At 37.5% G+C, this 17,705-nt stretch overlaps 1 protein-coding gene across 2 annotated transcripts in view; it reads left to right on the top strand.

Annotated features, from left to right (window-relative positions):
- Window positions 1-17,705, top strand: part of LOC122059860 (pyridine nucleotide-disulfide oxidoreductase domain-containing protein 2) — a 27,483-nt gene that overhangs the window by 6,024 nt on the left and 3,754 nt on the right. For both annotated transcript variants that reach the window (XM_042622912.1, XM_042622903.1), the window contains exons 6-15: window positions 2,178-2,228; window positions 7,431-7,513; window positions 9,836-9,923; window positions 10,776-10,820; window positions 10,923-10,997; window positions 11,338-11,406; window positions 12,554-12,666; window positions 12,868-12,980; window positions 15,912-15,991; window positions 16,845-16,965. In XM_042622912.1, the coding sequence (XP_042478846.1) occupies window positions 2,178-2,228; window positions 7,431-7,513; window positions 9,836-9,923; window positions 10,776-10,820; window positions 10,923-10,997; window positions 11,338-11,406; window positions 12,554-12,666; window positions 12,868-12,980; window positions 15,912-15,991; window positions 16,845-16,965 (838 nt within the window). The remainder of the gene's footprint in view (window positions 1-2,177; window positions 2,229-7,430; window positions 7,514-9,835; window positions 9,924-10,775; window positions 10,821-10,922; window positions 10,998-11,337; window positions 11,407-12,553; window positions 12,667-12,867; window positions 12,981-15,911; window positions 15,992-16,844; window positions 16,966-17,705) is intronic.

The following is a 17,705-nucleotide window of genomic DNA, read 5'->3' as shown; positions in this document are numbered from 1 at the left end:
TACATATAATAATAATAATAAAAAAAAATAATAATAATAATAATAATAATAATAAAGAATAAGAAAACCTTATTCTTGTTCTAAACCAGGACAGAAACAGTATTATAGATGAGCAGATGACCCACTAGCTGATAACAGTTACCAGCCAATGCTATCAATTATCTTGTATGGTATTTATACCTTCCCCCTTTTTCCCGTTTCCTGATTCTGTCTTCTTTTGTAAAACAAAAATCCAGTGATTGAGATAATATGGTTTAACGATGTTTATATTATTCCCCAACTAAACCATTTGCAAATGATTACTACATACTTGTATGAGAATTAATGTTGGCAACTTACATTGTCTTTGTCTATCTTTTTCTTTAATATTTATTATGGGTTTTGTTGGAAATCACTTGGTAGGAAACTATAGAATGATGCAGTCTTTCATGCCATTTAGTCTAAGTAATTGGATCCATAAATAGCACACTTTAAACCTTATTTTCTGGGTAAATATAGTTTGGTTGTATAGACTAGTTCTTTGAACTACCAAATAGTGGTTTGAAGTGATGACCCTCTATTTTATGTATTTGGTTTGAAGTAACCTTAATATCCTGATCAGGAGGAATATTGAATCGAGGATTTGAATCACCACACCCCCCCCCACCCCCAAAGAAAAAAAAAAGAAGAAGGAATGTTGAGGAAGCATTTATGAAAAAAAAGAGAGGATATATTTCAGTTGATGAGGAATGGATTTCTTCGAGATGAAATGTTTGGATCTGATGTTGGGGTTTCACAACATGCATTTTAAATCCTCATTAATCGTTATGTAGGATTTATGTTTTGAAAGGTTGTGGATTTACTCTTTTATTTGAGGACTATTTCGGGGATATGGTCTTGGTGGGAGGACTTATTTGAGAAATATTTATGGAAAATGGCCCCCATTTTAGTATATCTTTCAACACAAGGCCAGAAGTGTCAATTGAGATGTGGTTACTCAACATGGCTGTGAGGATTTTCTGGTATTTCAAAAGTGATGAAGTCAACAACAAAGTTGGCCTTAGGATTGGAATCCCTATGGATCCTAGTGGGGCCGGGTTCGAGTCGATGGTTCGAGTTGGGAAACAGCCTCTCCACGAAGCGGGGTTAAGGCTGCGTACATTATGACCCTCTCTAGACCCTGCAATGGTAGGAGCCTCTTGCACTGGGTGCACCCTTTATTGGTGTTGTTGGGAATATTATCAAACAGGTCGTTTTAAATCATTTTTTTGATTGCTCAAAACAAGTTCCGTCCTATGAGTTTTTTTTTTATGTGGATTGTCATCATCAGATATCACCATAACTATTGATAACTTAGTGTCCAGGAGTTGGTACCTCTCTAATATAGATGATGGATTGTCATACTGTTCCTCTCATCTCTTGTTATTGCCAATTTGCTTGTGAGGTTTAGGGCAAGGTTCTTGGCATAATTGGCTCATGTAGGATAAGCCCCTGAGCTTATGTGCCTTGATGGTGAGCTGGGATTCACATAATTTTTTGTTCTCTTGGTAGTAGATTATGACATTTGATCCTAGATGCAGCAATGTGGAGTATTTTGAAGGAACTAAAGAAACAAACCTTCAATCATCATCCTGAACCCTATTATAAAGTTGCAGAACGAACTAATGATATCTTTTCTGGTTACAATTTGTTGGGAGGATGTTTACCTGAATCCTGATATTCATGTTCATTGGCAGTCTTATTTTACACTTAAGTGGCATGTTTTATATGTACAGTGTCCTAGGTAACATATATTGGGGCCTTTTCTTTCATTTTTCTCTCTTATTATTGTCATTTTTCTCTCATATAGTGTCCTAGGTAACATACAGTGTCTACTAAATTTTCACTTGCCAAAAAATAATTTTTTGAGGCTCTCTAGCCTCATTTTACTTTGAAACATAGCTTCTGTTCTACATAGTATTTCATGAACAGATTTTCCAAAAAAAGACTCTTAAACATTTTTTTCAGATTTCTTTTTGTTTTAATATTTGTTTCTGATGTTGATTGTTCCATTAGAAGCTCTTCATGCATAGAACCTTGACCATGTTAATTCAAAATGTTTCTGGTAGTTGTGTTTTTATGCTTTGTCTAATAGAAAACCCGAAAAGTTTAGATTCCATTTTTCATTGATATCCAACTACCATATTTGCTATTTTCAGAGTGATGTACTAAAGGCAACATTGGCAACGGATGGTGTAATTGGGACCATGGTATGACTTCTTAGCTTATTCTCACTGTTGAAAATGAAATGGCACTAATAGAGGAAAAAAATGTGAAGAGATGCAATAAAAAAAAGGATGAATTACAATGGCAAGGTTGTTCCGTGGATCATAGCATTCCATGGATTCTGTTATTTGCCATTTTTCCTATGTATTCATGTATTTAACCATCGTTGACAGGAGAAGATGGAAGTTCATGTATAGAGCCAAGACCTGGGTTATCATGACTGGACCTTGTGATTAGTAGTATTGACAATTGTTAACGCATATATATTGTGGTGTATGGTGCACCATGGGATAGTATAGCTTGGTTTTATTATAGCTAGATTAGGTGTCTTTGATCTTATATTCCTTTTCTATTTAGGTTTCCTTATTGTAATCAGACTTATTGTCTTAGTAGGATTCATATTAAGACATATTAATTGATATTATATATTAATTGCCCAGTTCATGGTATAGGATTCTTTATTTCTATTCTATCATGTTTCCTTCTCTCTGCCATCTCCATCGCACTCTTCATCTTCTCCATCTTCTTCTTCTTCTTATTTGTTCTCTCTCTCTTGAGGTACTGGTTTACAGGTTCAGCACAGTCTCTACAGTCAATCTTGTTGTTGGGTTTCTGTTATCTTTAAATGTCTTTGGTCTAATTGGGGACCTATTTTTAGAAAGTCTGCTATTAAATCCGTCTTCTTGAGGGTGTTCCTCAGGCTCCTCTCAAACATATAGCTCTAGTGGATGCTAATGTCTGCTAGCTTTCTAGCAAACACTCAAGAAAACATATTATATTGGAACCTTACCGAATAAAAGCCATATACTGTACCAAAACACATTGAGCCGATAGTCCAGTTCCGCATCAGTACTGGAATGTAATATTTTTTCTCAGTATGATAAGATATTGGTATTGACTCTTGGCCTGTTGTACCATATCAAAACTGTACAGAATACTGGTACTGTACCGAATTGACACCCTTAGGTACATAGGGAGTTTTATGTATGAGTGCCTTATGGGGGAATATCTCTTTAAGTAAGGGTATATTGGGAACTTTATTTTAAAGTTATTAATAAATGGAGAAGGGATTGACAGATTTTTTGTTCTGCTTGCTTTGCCGCAACTTCTCCTTCTTCTTCCTCTCCATCTCCAGTGACCTGCAATCTAATATCGACCAGAACTAGCAGGGATTTCAACTTGGTATCAGAGCTTCCAGGCTGGTTGAGAGTGTCAACCTAAGTGATCTTTTTCAAGATGCGGAACCCTACAGTATCAAAGGGTTCCAAAGGCAGCAATAACATGTGTGTGTCTTACCTGAGATCCAAGAAAATCAACCCAAAAGACAGCAAGTGGAGTTTGGAACTGTGGGATTCAAATCGTTGGATTGTTTGTGATAAACAATGCTACTGCCAGGTCTGTAAGTAGCCCTTCTTCTCTCTCTGATCTGAAGCCTGTTGGAGATGAAACCAGGAGGATGTGTTGCCTGGAGGTCCTCTACTGAGTGCCTGAACTTGCGGCCAGTGGAGAAGCTTGTGCAGTGATCAACAGAAACCTGTATATCCAGGAAAGAAAGTAGCTTCAGTGCAGAGAAGAACCTCCTCTTTTTCTTTGCTGCTTTGGGAAATTTCAGCAAGAAGATACCAAATGCCTCTATTGACTGTGTATGATCTTTGTTCGATGGGTGTCACAGCTACTGTCCACAACTCAGATCCATGAAAGGGTCGTTGGAGCGTCCTAACCCCACACTAAGCCATTATATTGTCCGCTTTGGGCTGAACCCTTCATGGCTTTATAACGCGTCGTGACCATGGAAGGGATGCTAAAGGTTATCAACTAGCCTGGTCTCTTCCCCCTAGTTGATGTGGGACTAAAGAGCCTGCCCCCCTCAACGTCTCTCCCGTTTCTTGCCCAACCTTCAGGGCTTAACAGATCTGGGCTGTTTCTTGGACATGACATTCTCCCCCTTGTGGCATAATGTCCCCGTTGTGGTTCTCACACGATGTTGGGTCTGCTCTAATACCATTTGTAACACCCTAACCCCACATCAAACCACGATATTGTCCGCCTTGGGGCAAATCCCTCACAGCTTTAAAACGTGTTGTGACCATGAAAGGGGTGCTAGAGGTTACAACTAGTGCAGTTTCTTTCCCCTGGTCGATGTGAGACTAAGGAGACTACCCCCTCAACACCTCTCTCGTTTCTTGCCCAACCTTCGGGGCTCAACGGATTTGGGCAATTTCTTGGGTGTGACAATTGTTAGAACTCAGTTTTGCAGGGAAGGCCTATAGCTTGTCATAAGCTCTCTTCTTTGACTTACATGTGGTCGTTATTTGGTGGAATACGGTAGTGGAAGTCTGTAAATATTTCAATAGCAACTGTTGGCTTAAGATACATGCTTTGTTGCATTTTCTAGACATCTGTGATGTTTCCAGGTAACTGAAATAATGTTCTTGCATCTGGGAAAGAGTCTTTGGGTTGAGTGTGCACACCCAATTTGGTTTAGGTATCCAACCAACTTCTCAAGTGTAACTTCTTGATATGTCAAATATTAGTGGACCAATAGAGTCCTCTACTAGGTGTTCAAGCAGTGTAATTTCCAATATGTTTACTTTGGAGAGCTCTAATACTCAGATTTCGTCAAGTTCGGCAACACAGATTATTTGTACTGGGCACACTCTATGAGATTGTCCCCGAGAAGTAGAGGATACTAGGATGCATTAATGGAGAGATTAAACCTCCCAAACTAGTGACCTTGACCAAAGTGGAAGGTGGAGAACTCTATTGTCATGATGTGGTTGATCTTCCCATGTATACTCATCCCAGAGACCTATCATATTGTTATAGTATTATAAAATGGACATATCCTCTAGTTTTATATTAATGATCTTCTGTAGGAGATGAGACTTTTGCCGAGTCTTGCACATGGTCAAATGTTCGGGAAATAGTGACATCCAACTGTCTAACCCGGAAGATGAGTCCAGAGTTTATTAGACTCTTAAGAAGGAATGTATCATGATCCTCCCACTGCTATCCCTATATGAAGTGTGGGGATACCTACAGAGTGAGGAGACAAGATGAGTAGCCATGGAAATAACTCTTCTAGATGAGAAATCACAACTGTCCCTGGAAAAATCTGCTTAGAGAAAATTCAGCTACAGTTTGCAAGTTACAGATTGCCATTTATCCTAAAGCCTAGTTCAACCACCTAAAAGCCTAGTTCAACCAGTTCAGTTCTATAGTCACTTGTTATGAGTTTTCACAATGCTATTCTGATCATTCAATGTTTGTATGATGCCAAGAATCTAAGGTGGTTGTATTAGTTGCTTATCTTGATGACGTTATATTATCTAGAGATGATGCATCCGGAATTACATAAGTGAAGGCTTACGACTTGCCTTTATCAGCATTTTCAGATGAAAGACTTGGGAGGCCTTTGGTATTTTATTGGCATTGAAGTACTACAGAGTAAGAAAGATATTAGTCTGTCATGACAGAAGTATGTGTTAGACCTATTATTTGTGACAGGTATGCTTGCCTCTAAACTAGTTGATACTTCTATGGATCCTCATTAGAAATTTGGCACTACTAATGATGAATATTTTGATGAGAAACATTGATATAGAAGATTGATGGGGAAAGTGATCTATTTGACTGTTACTAAACCTGCATATATTTTGCAGTTGGGTTGTTAGTCAATTTATGTAACCACTAAAAAAGATCCACTAGGAGGCAGGTTGTTGAATCTTGAGGTATTTGAAGGGGGCTCATTTATCGGCCTCATCGGAATATTGATTTGGTAGGGTATTCTGATTCTGATTGGGCTGGTGCTGATGGTGACAGGAGATCTACTATGGGATCTGCACATTTGTTGGTAGTAATCTAGTCACATGCCGTAGCAAGAAACAGATCACTGTGGCTAAGTCTAGAGTTGAAAGCTAGGTATAGAGATATGGCTCATACCATTGCTCAGTTAATGTGGTTTTGTTCCCACCTTCAAGGGATGGGATTTCCCATTCCACGTCCTATTAAGATGTATTATGACGATCAAGCTACGATCTACATCGCTAGGAACCCTGTGTTTCATGTGAGCTGGTGGAGCATATCGAGGTTGGTTGTCATTTTGTTCGGGGTACATCCAGAATTTGATGGTTACACCAATTGTTTCCTTTACTGATCAACTTGATGATATGTTTACCAAGCCTTTGTTTGGGCCTGCTATTCGGAAGAATTGTTTCAAGCTTGGCATTGGTGCCTATATGCTCCAGGTTGAGCCGTTGAGGGGGAGTGTTAAAGTCTACCGATATAGGTTGCTCGGGGTACATGACCCATATGGCCATAAATACCGTGGGGTACATGTGTCATGCACACAAACACACATGTGGCAGTAGTATAGCTTGGGCTTGTGGGTTTATTTCTAGTTAGTCTTCTTCATTGATTTGTTTCCTATTTCATGTCTAATTCAGTTTCCTTTTATATCAAGGATAGGATGCTTCTAGCTTGCCTATAGATTCTAACTTTATATTATATATATTGACAAGGGTTGAGCAAATTACCTCATCGATTCTGCTTTCTCCCAACTGCATAATTCTTCTTCTTCTTCTTTTGTCGACTTCTCTCTCTTCCTCTCATTCTTCCTTTGTGGTATTGCTGGTTTATTAGTCTAAATACTTTCGCAGTATCTTCACCAGAGGGATTAACTCTCTCCAGTTCATTACTCTCTTGAGCAAGCTGGGCATGTATGACATTTATTCTCCTGCTTGAAGAGGAGTGTTAAGAGTTCATGTAGTAAAGGTATTATGGGTACTTTGTTAAATAAGCTTATCTTCTTACCTTCCTTGGTATTCTTATGTTAGTGTGGAGGTATTGATGTAATCTTACATGTTATTTCATGTTAGTAAATATATAGGAGAGAAATTGATTCTCTCTCAAGTGTTTCTTGTGCAGTTTTCTCTTCTTCTTCTTCTCTCTCTCTCTCTCTCTCTCTCTCTCTCTTTTTTGGTTCCTTCATTACGTTGAACACTAAACAATATTTTTTTTGATTAATCTACTTGAAAGGAATTATATTTTCCATTACCCGGGGGGTTATTAAATCAAAGATCTTTGTATTTCCATGTATACAAATCAGAATTTTTTTTCTTGATTTGGTCCTCCACTCTTATTTGTGTGTTGAGTGACTTGAGTCTGTTTGTTTTGTTTTGTGTTAGGCAAGTGTACATACACCAGGGAGTGGATATGTTCTGCTACATCATGTAATGGGAGAAACTGATGGTGATCGTGGCATTTGGTCGTATGTATAACATTTGCTGACTTTGTCTGTTGATATATATATATATATATATATTAGATAATACGTATTGTAAGAATATTTATCGGCAGAATGTCTTCATTTGTTGACTACCATGATCAGGGTCTGCTGTTGATTGCAATAACAGCTGAGCTCTTGGTATAGGAGAATGAGCAATGTGCTGTGATTTATTTCAATATCTGAATATGGTTGTATCCATATACTTCTTATTTTCTGTATTTAGAGTCTTAGACACTGACAAATAAATGCCTGCCCTATGGTGAGTACTATGAATTTGGAGAATATATCCTAAGGTTATTCTCATGTTCATATAAGCAAGTAAATAACTCTACAGAATTATTTTTGTTGGTTGTTGCGTTTGCAAGCAAATATTAAGCTTATTCCAGGTAGTAGTCCTCATTTGATGGATCAAATCCCGCGACCATGGTTCCACCTTTCTTGGAGACTAGCAATTTATTTGTGGGCAGATATCGATTCTGCCAGAAACCCCCAAAATCAGGGTATCCCCACGTGACAAAGGAGTAGTAAACTAGTAATCTTCAGTAGAACAGAGGCTTGGATCAGCCTAAAAATTGGGTTGAAGGACCCTCCCAGAATAACATGTAATGTCCTGAAAAATCGGGAATATTTGATGGCCAGATTCTCATTACAGGCCAATCTCGAATTTGTCAAAAAAAAAAAAAAAAACCATAAAACGGGAGAATGCCAGTATAAAAAAAACAATCATAAACTTGAGATGAATCAATATTGGCAGATAGGTAACCATAAGGAACCACTGCTGAAGGTAATCTCCTTCATGTTCTTGATAACTTTCATGTAAATTCATCTTCTAAGGCCATCCATGCTAAGAGGGAATGAAGGGTAACATATACGAAGGAAACCCTAGTTTATTTTCATATAGTCATCAACTAGGGTTCCAGCCCTAGTAGACAATCAAAAGAAGAAAGGCTGATTAATTAGGCTCTGATACCATGTTACATTATCAAGTTTCAACCTAAGAAACCAGCAGTCAAAGAGTAGAAGAAGTACCAAAGGGAGAGAGAGAATTGAAGTCATGGCTAGAATAGAATGCCTAGCCGAGGCCCAAAGCCCACTATATATATTATGAAGTGTAATTACAATAAAGGACAGAACATAAACTAATTAGTTACAAATGACAATACTATGCATAATTCACTACACGCTACCCAACATACCCTTATAATTTTGTGACACTTATTAACAATTAACAAAAACATTCAACTGAAATGCTGATCTTGAGATAGCACAGCTTGTTTAGCACTATTTTAGGAAATATTATGAAGGATTCACAAAAACAAGTATATTGTGCATTTTGCTCACTACTCAGATTTTGTAGTTGCTTGTTGCTGTGAATTACTGAAAGAGGTACTGGTTAGTGAATCATTGTGAAAATGAAAGCACTTAATGATCCCTTTCTTTTTATTAAATAAAAATGCTTTATGATTCATATTTTTTTTACTGGACTAATGCCCATCCTGTTAACTGCTCTAAAGCAAGGCAGCGGCTAGGAAGGCAACGCGTCGTTCCAACAACCGGGTTTATCAACCCCCCTCAGTATACGATCATGTGCAGTAACTGGAAGTCCTATTACACCTAAGGCCGAAATCTTTCTCCGAGTGGGGGGGCGTGATCCTGCCGATGAAACCTTTGTACCGAGGTTCGATCTGCTATGTGAGATTGGGACAACCAACCTCTATCCGGGAAGGAGGGAATGGAGCTCCACAAGCCTAAACTCATGTGGATGTCTCCCCAATGTTGGATGAGGCTCTCCTCTCCACGTGTGATCCACGAGATATTGTATGCACAAAGGATGACCACTAATTTGCTTTGTTTTATAGGCTTACTTCTGTGGTAATTTTGTTTTCAAATGACATATACAAAGTTGTATACATCTAAAGTAAAAAGATTCTTAGTTGGTTTGCATTATTACATTGGCCATCCAGCCTATCCTAACCCCTATAGAAGAGGGTGGGTTTGGGTAAATAGCTGCTAGTAAACCTTCAGCTGAACCTGTTTTAGCCTGAATCCTGAAAACTTGTCATTTTACACTTAAATTAGGATAGATATAACCCTGGGTAGAGACTGGAATGGTGCAACAGGATTCTTGTAAACTGACCCTCAATAGTAGAGAAGGCTTTCTTTGCAATTTTTATGATATCCTATATGATTTGTTTTGTCACGGTAGTTAGCAATCATATATTTAACGATGAACCTGGTTTTTTATTTATCAGTATTCACCAAATCAGATAAGATCTGGTTGGTAAGCACCAATTTTTATTGTAGGTATGTTGAAGGTGGGATGGGCTCAGTATCATTGGCTATAAGTAACACTGCTAGAGAAGCTGGGGCTCATATTGTAACAAATGCAGAGGTATGTTTGTTCCCTGCACGTATATCTACACTAAAGAAGGGTATCGCCACGCACAGGTAATAGTTGGTAGGTATGGCCTTACAATTATACATGGGTTGTTTTTAAGCACATCAGTGCTTGAGGGTTCAATGGAATTTCCAAGTCTTCTGCTTAACTTTTCTGACTGTTGGATAGTGGGGAATTCTGTGGATTGCCACAACTCAAATTTGGTGGCCTATCTCGACTATGTGGCTCACCATGTACAGGTTTATTTGCTTGTTTCTTCGGTCCTATTTCTTCACAAGGGAAACACTTTCTCAAACAATTTTAAAGTATATTAATTAGACTGAAAATTAACATGCATGACGAGATGATGATGGCAATATATGGACTAAATGTCCACCAAGTTTGAGTGCTCATCAAACCACCAATATAGCTGACATTGCCAGAATGACCTCCACCATGCCTGTTCTGGAAACCTGCCTTAGAATAGAGTTATCTTGCATCAATACATTTGCCTTTTCTTCTTCTTTTTTTTTTTGGGGGGGGGGGTATTGGCTCTCTGATTATAGAAATTAAAATTATCCATTTTTTTATTATTGAACATGATTTGAGAGATAATACCAATGCTAAAACATTAATTTAGTTCTTATAATAATTGTCATGTTATGTATCACAATGAATTGGTGTAGAGAAATTATGCCTGTATCTCGGATCTCAATTTTCACTGAGACCTCTTTATTGTTTATAAGATGGTAATTTGGTACTCTGAACTTTATATAACAGGATACCAAGACTTTTTTTTTTTCCAATAAGTTACCTATTGTACTACGGTCACTACTACCTTTGACTGTTCATCTTTTATTTGTTTAGGTTCTCCAGTTGATGATTAATGATGAGTCTGGTGCAACTGAAGGGGTTAGTTGACTCTTTTAAGCTGCTCTTGCCAGTGGATTTTGAGGCATGCTTAAAAATAATGAGATATATCCATCCTATGGGAATGTGCTTGCCCCTATCTAGGTTCTACTGGCTGATGGAACTCCAGTGCATTCTTCCGTTGTTTTGTCGAATGCAACCCCTTATCGAACCTTCATGGTAAAAATTTCAACTTATTCCAAATTTGTTTGACTGCAAGCACATTACACTTTTCAATCTATTTGTCTGCGTTGTTACTCATGAAAAAAGTCTATTTGTATGTTATCTTTGAAAGAAGCTTAAGAATTCTTTTGAGGGGAAGGGTTCTCTGAGCCTAAGGTGTTTCCTATGTGCTCTTATAATTATTTAAGAGAGAGAGAGAGAATAATAAAAATACGGATGTGAGAGGGCATAGGAAATGCCTTAGGCTCAGAAACACTTTTCCCTTTTAAATTTTTAACGTGCTACTATCGGGGTTGCACTGGATTGAGTTTGATCATGCTTAACATTTTTCATGCAGGAATTAGTGCCTCAAAGTTCTCTGCCCGAAGAATTTCACCGTGCCATAAAAAATACAGACTACAGCTCTGTAAGATCCTCCTCTGGAAAAATTTTGTGCTTGCGACACCAAAATTTTAGCCTGTGATTCATATATCTTCATTAGAAAATTTTACTTTAAACTGAATCTCCAACAAGTAGAGAGCTAGAATATGATACTTGAAACTGCATGCAGCACTAGCTTAAATAGGGGAGATGAGTTTTGAATGCATACATGAGGTTGTTTTGTTTGCATCTGATTTTACTAATGGTTAACCGTTAACTGCTCTTTCTAATGTCTTTCTAAGGTATTGCAAACTTCATTAGAGAGCATCCACTGTGTTATTTATTGGCATGCCATTTGTGTAATAGAAGGGTTAGTTGATGCATAAAATTAAGACAGAATTATTGGAGAGAGTTGAGGTGATGTACAATTCACCACTTTTGAAGCCTTTGTAGTTTGTTAATCTTGGAAAATCTGGGCACTTTATAGTCTCCCAAGCTACCTGTATCTCCATGCATGATTTAAAGTATCTCTGAACCGATATGATACCCCTCCGATATATATCTTAAATTTAGCCGACCGATACGGCGACCGATACTAGTACTTTATCCTTGATCTTTAGCATATCATAGTGTATCCCCGACACGATACCCTCCAATACGTATCTTAAATTTAACCAACCTATACAGCGACTGATACTGATACTTTAATCCTTGTCTCAATGTGATCTTACAGACTTTGGGCTATCATCAACCAATCCATGTTGTATATGATACCTCAGATGGATGGTAAAAGAACCCTCATTTAATATCTGGGGACCTGCCAGTTAAAGGAGAGAGAGAGAGAGAACCATCATTTACTTGTACGGTTGTACCCCATTCAGAACTATTATGAACTTGCTTAATCACCACCCTTCCAGATTCAACTAGCCAATGTTCTGGCTATTAATGATTTTGGAAAAGTTCCTTGTTTCCTGATATTAATCTCTTTGGATACTCTTGCGCATTTCTTGGTTTTGGAAATTCTAACATTTACGCATTTAATGATGCTGATTGTAGAGGTTTTTATTTCTTCTTGATCCTTAGTAGATGATATATTATATCTATATTAGTTTCTTTCTTAAAAAGGACATTAGTTTCTAGTTCAATATGATAACCTGCTTTACCAAGTTTTGCGTGCTGTCTTGCTGGAACAGGGAACAACAAAAATTAACTTAGCTGTGGATAGATTACCCCAATTCCAATGTTGCGAGCCATCTCTTGAGGCAGGCCCTCAGCATGTGGGTACCATTCACATTGGTTCTGAAAGGTATGCTACATGTCCAATAACAAAACACATTTTCTTCCTTAAGTTTTGTAGTATCACTGGATACATCTACTTATTGTAACTGTCACTAACACAATAAGTATCCTAATTTTATCATTATTGTGATCCTGGTATAATGCCTGGACCTCTATTGCTTGACATTTAAGATGGTCTTATCTATTGACTCTCTTTCTTTCTAACTAGTATGGAGGAGATTGATTTAGCTTGTCGAGATGCTTCGAATGGCTTACCATCACGGAGACCTCTTATTGAGATGACGATTCCTTCTGTACTGGACAAGACCATTTCTCCTCCTGGTACTTGAAAATCATCTTCATGATTGCTTTGTAATCCCTGATTTTCGTTTTGTTATCACGTCTCGATCATGTAGATTTTTTTGTTAAAAATATATACATATACATTATATCGGTAGACAAATCAAGGATGTGGCAAAGCTATGGTGAACTCTCTCCACTTCTTGACCTCTTGGTCTACTGCATTGTTCTGTTTTCTTTTGCAAACTCCAGTTTATTTTTATTCTTTTAAACTTCTAGGATAATTAAAAGAAAAGAGGAATTTCATTAAATAGCAGGGAATAAGGTTTGATCCCCCTTTTTTTTTTTTTTGAGTGAATAATAATTTACTACCAAAGAGAAAGAACAAGGGACCCCGAAGGGAGAGAATATACAAGGGCAAAAGCCAAAGAAAAGCAAACAAATATGTATCACATCAACCAAGCACTAGAAAGAGTGCTGGAGGTTCCAAGAACAAACATTGAGCCGATTTCTAGGGGAGTCCGCACATCGAAAGGCACAACAGGAAGCTTTGCTTTGATGTCAAAAGAGATCGAGTCCCTAATCTGCTGAAAAGATCTAAAGTTGGAAGTTCATCATTTTAGATTTCTCTCCATCCAAATGTGGTGGATGGTAGCAGAAAAAGCAAGGTTACCCTTTTTTTCACAAACCGAGGAGCCACCAAAAGTCATATCAACCCAGATCCATTCCCACTGAAGGGGGAGGATCCTACGCCTGCAAGGCCAGCAACAGGAAAGGAGACCAGACCATATCTTTGAGGGAAAATTGCAGCTGAAGGACAGATGGTCCACATCTTCAATGGTGTTCCAACAAAGGGCATAGGAGGCAGGAACAAGATTGTGCCTTTGAATAAGAGAAGACTGCGTCAAGAGGTAGTGAGAAGGTTTGATCTTATTTATGGGGATTTTGTAAATTCCCATTTCAAAATAAGAAACTTCGAAACAATTAGGACTTTTTTGATGATTGGATGTAGTTACTAATTCACGTCTGGCATGTACAGAATGACAACTTCATCCTTGATTGTTGATTCTACGAGTTGACACAAAAAAACAGAGCCATAAAATATGAATTGCAAAGTATGTAAAACTCCCAGCTCAGGTACACTCAGATACAGAAAGGAAAAATAGTAATAATACTATTATACTCAGAACTAGGCAATCCTTCTAGTTCAACCAAGGTTCCAAGTACCAATACTTCCAGTATGCATTGTACAACCTACTGGTACCATGCTTGAGGAGAAACTTAACATTCCCTATATTTTAATTTGTCACAAAAACAATACCATTTGGTACCTTTGATACATAATGAGGATATCAATTGAATCCAATAGAAAAAAAGTTGGAATTTTTTTAACCATGACTCGCAATTTTCTTTTTAAATCTTTGAAGCATTTTTTTTTTTTTGGTTTGGAAACTCTATATCAATATGCTGAATATACAATAAAGATGATCTAATAAATGGTGATTTTTATGTAGCAGGAGCCTCGTGCATTGGGGCGCTCTTCTTTTTTTTTTTTTTAAGTAAATGCTTATTTTGACCTAGTACACAGTTTCGCCAAAATTTCGCAGAACTATGAAATATTTCGGTTTCGTAAGGGCTCAAAACAAAACCCTATGTGATCCTATGGATTCCTCGAAATAGAAGCCCTATTTATACATTCATATATAGAAGCCCTAATACGTGCGAAAAGAAGAAAATTCCCCTAGTATGCATTACAAAAAAAATCAAAAGTATTGATAGGTAATGGCCGTGTATCGACCATATCAGGTCATGTATCGTTCTCATACAGTCAATACGGTAGGTATCATATGAGTACCTTAAGATGCGATACATATTGGCTAGTATCGGCAGATATGGTAGGATACTTAAAACCTTGACTACAACAAATAGCATAGGCAAATATATGGACATATTAATAATTATGTGTATCTGTTCCACATATGTTTGTACTCCCATGAGTAGACTTAAGAGAAATGCTGTATCTGAAACCCTTTGTGTTAATACATAATACTTGTGTGTGTCTTCAAGACAATGACTTTGGCAATCCAGCTATTTCTCTTACAGGCTTTCTTAGTACACTCAATTGGTTCCAGTAACATCACCTCTGGCAAAACATGTGAATGGTGGTGGCGAAAGGAGAACAATTTCAGACATGCTTTGGCAAAGATAGAAATGTAGAATGGGCATAAACTTGCCAGTATTAACTAGTAATGATGGCATCGCTTAGATTGATAGTCTGAAAACCATCATCTCCCAGAGGAAGTTTTATTCACCACTAGTAGCAGTTACTGGATAGGATAGGTGGTAGTGCTCTTGTTGACGTTCAGGCACAGGATACAGTTGTTGGAGATACTAATTTCTTGCTGCTGATTAGGGTGTATGGTTTTTTCTTTGTTCTTAATAACTTGAGATTTCGTCACAACTCACAACTAGTTATAAGTTTGATGGAGGGATTTAGTTTTCACCTTCTAACGAAAATTTGACAAATGGTCAACTGAAGGTTTGGTATGGTAGGGACTTCAATGAATCCCGCATTCCAGCTTCCAGCCTTCCATTTTAGGTCATATGTGATCTTTCAATTACCACAAGACAAGATGCTTAGAGGAAGTTTTACTATTTGCATGTTGAAGAAAGTGTTGAAGGGCTTACTTCTTCATCCTGAATATGGCTTTTGCTGAGCTTTGGTCATTAATTTTTTGTTTTTGGATGAATAAATAATGCATTAAAACAGAGGAAAAGAATATACATAGGAAGAGGGTGGGGGGCAAAGCAAAAGCTAACAAGATGAGACTAGAACCTCATGAGAAGTTGAAAACAAGGAGGCTTTGGTCATTATTACTCAACTCAATTTAATGCATTGGGCTTTAGTTTTCCATTCCAAAGAAATGAATCTCTAATCTATACTGAATGATGGTTTTGATCTCCTTTTTGCAGGTAAGCACGTTATTAACTTGTTTATACAATACACACCCTATAAATCTTCAGAGGGAAGCTGGGAAGATTCTGCCTTTAGAGTGAGTCTCTCTTTCTCTCTCTCTCATGCACATAGAGACATGAGGTGTGAACCAATGCTCTGATATGTGAACTTCGTAAGTTTGCCAAATTAAAAAATTTTAACCATGACATGACAGGAACTTTGTATCATGTTTTGAATCCTATTATAACTCATATTTAGCTTGAAGTTGACCAATGAGTTGGGAGTGAAATCCTCTACAACATGGACAACCAACGTCTACTATTATTTACCACATGGCAATGTTCACTAACCTTTGTGATTATTAGAATTATCCTATTCAAGCCATTTAGCATCACAACTAGTTGACTGGTCAACAGGGATTCAGAACTTCACTGATATGAATAAAATTTTGGATACTCAAGTTGGTTGGGTTGATGGGACACAATTTGACCAATCTGGTTCAGCATTTCAACCATAGTTGTCATGGCACCTAGGCAAACTGAGGCGGCCGAGGGGGAAAAAATCAAGGCGACACCAGCAAGGCGCCAGTCCAAACAAAACCTTCTGGACACCTTGACAACAATGATTTCAACTGTCCATTTTGAAAAATTTGTGACTGGTCAATAGGGTTGTGACAGAATGGGTTGGAGAGTCGATCAGCAATTTTGAGGCCAAGTTGATGTGCTAACTGGTTCAACCAGAAAGGCTGGATCTCAAATGTTGGTCTCTGACTCATCATAGTGTTAACCAATGTAAAGTACTACTTTAGGATCCCCCCCCGGCGCACGTGCGTGCGCGGGAACTCTTATTATTGTTTATTGTTTGATCCTGATGCAGATGTTAGGACTCTTTGCTTTTGGTATGCTTACTTCTCCAATATGGGGTTAACTAACAAATTACTATATGCTCAGGAATCCTTTGCTCAAAGATGTTTCTCCTTGATAGATGAGTATGCACCGGGCTTCAGTTCATCAATCATTGGATATGACATGTTGACACCACCAGACCTTGAAAGGGAGTTTGGTCTTACAGGTATTCTATTTGACAGTGATGGAGATCAGTATTAGAAACTTTTCAGCCAGAAATTTTGAGGTTGACTGTTGATTAATTGGAATTTAGCTAAGAGATTGGAAGGAATAATCATGAAGTATGTGAAATGAATATAAAACCTTGAATAACTTATTCATCCAATTAAGAACATCAAATCCTTAGGGGAAATTCACTATGATATCACGTAAAATGAATTTTAATTCCTTCTTAATCTAGATCCTGTTATGCATTGTATTTGAAATTAATCTAGATCCTTGGCATAATATAAATTCGCTTTGATGTTCTTGTGACATTTCAACTGTTTTAGATATTTGAAATTATTGCAGCTATTTTACATGGATTTTCTTTGCATTGTATCAACACAGGTCTATTTCTTGAGATCCAATCACTAAGAATTCTGTTGTGTTTCATATAGAAAGATAAGATCTCTCTCTAGTTCATTGTTCTTCTGTACAAAATAAAAAGTGGTTATCTCATCAGGGTGTCAAAAGAAGTATGCATCTATATATCTTTGTCAAAAATGTCTATGCAAACATACTCAAAAATATGTAGATAAAGAAATAAAGCATGTCAAATTGATAACAAATAATTTTGGCTTGGTAACCATAAAATTCCTTTGGATCACAAGACATATCAAGCAGTGAAAAACCAACATTTGCACTTAAATGTGGCCCTCTAGCTTCACCATCAAACTATTTCTTCTGAATCTGATTTCGGTATGC

Source organism: Macadamia integrifolia, chromosome 2, assembly GCF_013358625.1.
Source record: "Macadamia integrifolia cultivar HAES 741 chromosome 2, SCU_Mint_v3, whole genome shotgun sequence".
Lineage (NCBI taxonomy): Eukaryota > Viridiplantae > Streptophyta > Magnoliopsida > Proteales > Proteaceae > Macadamia > Macadamia integrifolia.
This window is presented reverse-complemented; position numbering and strand designations above follow the sequence as displayed.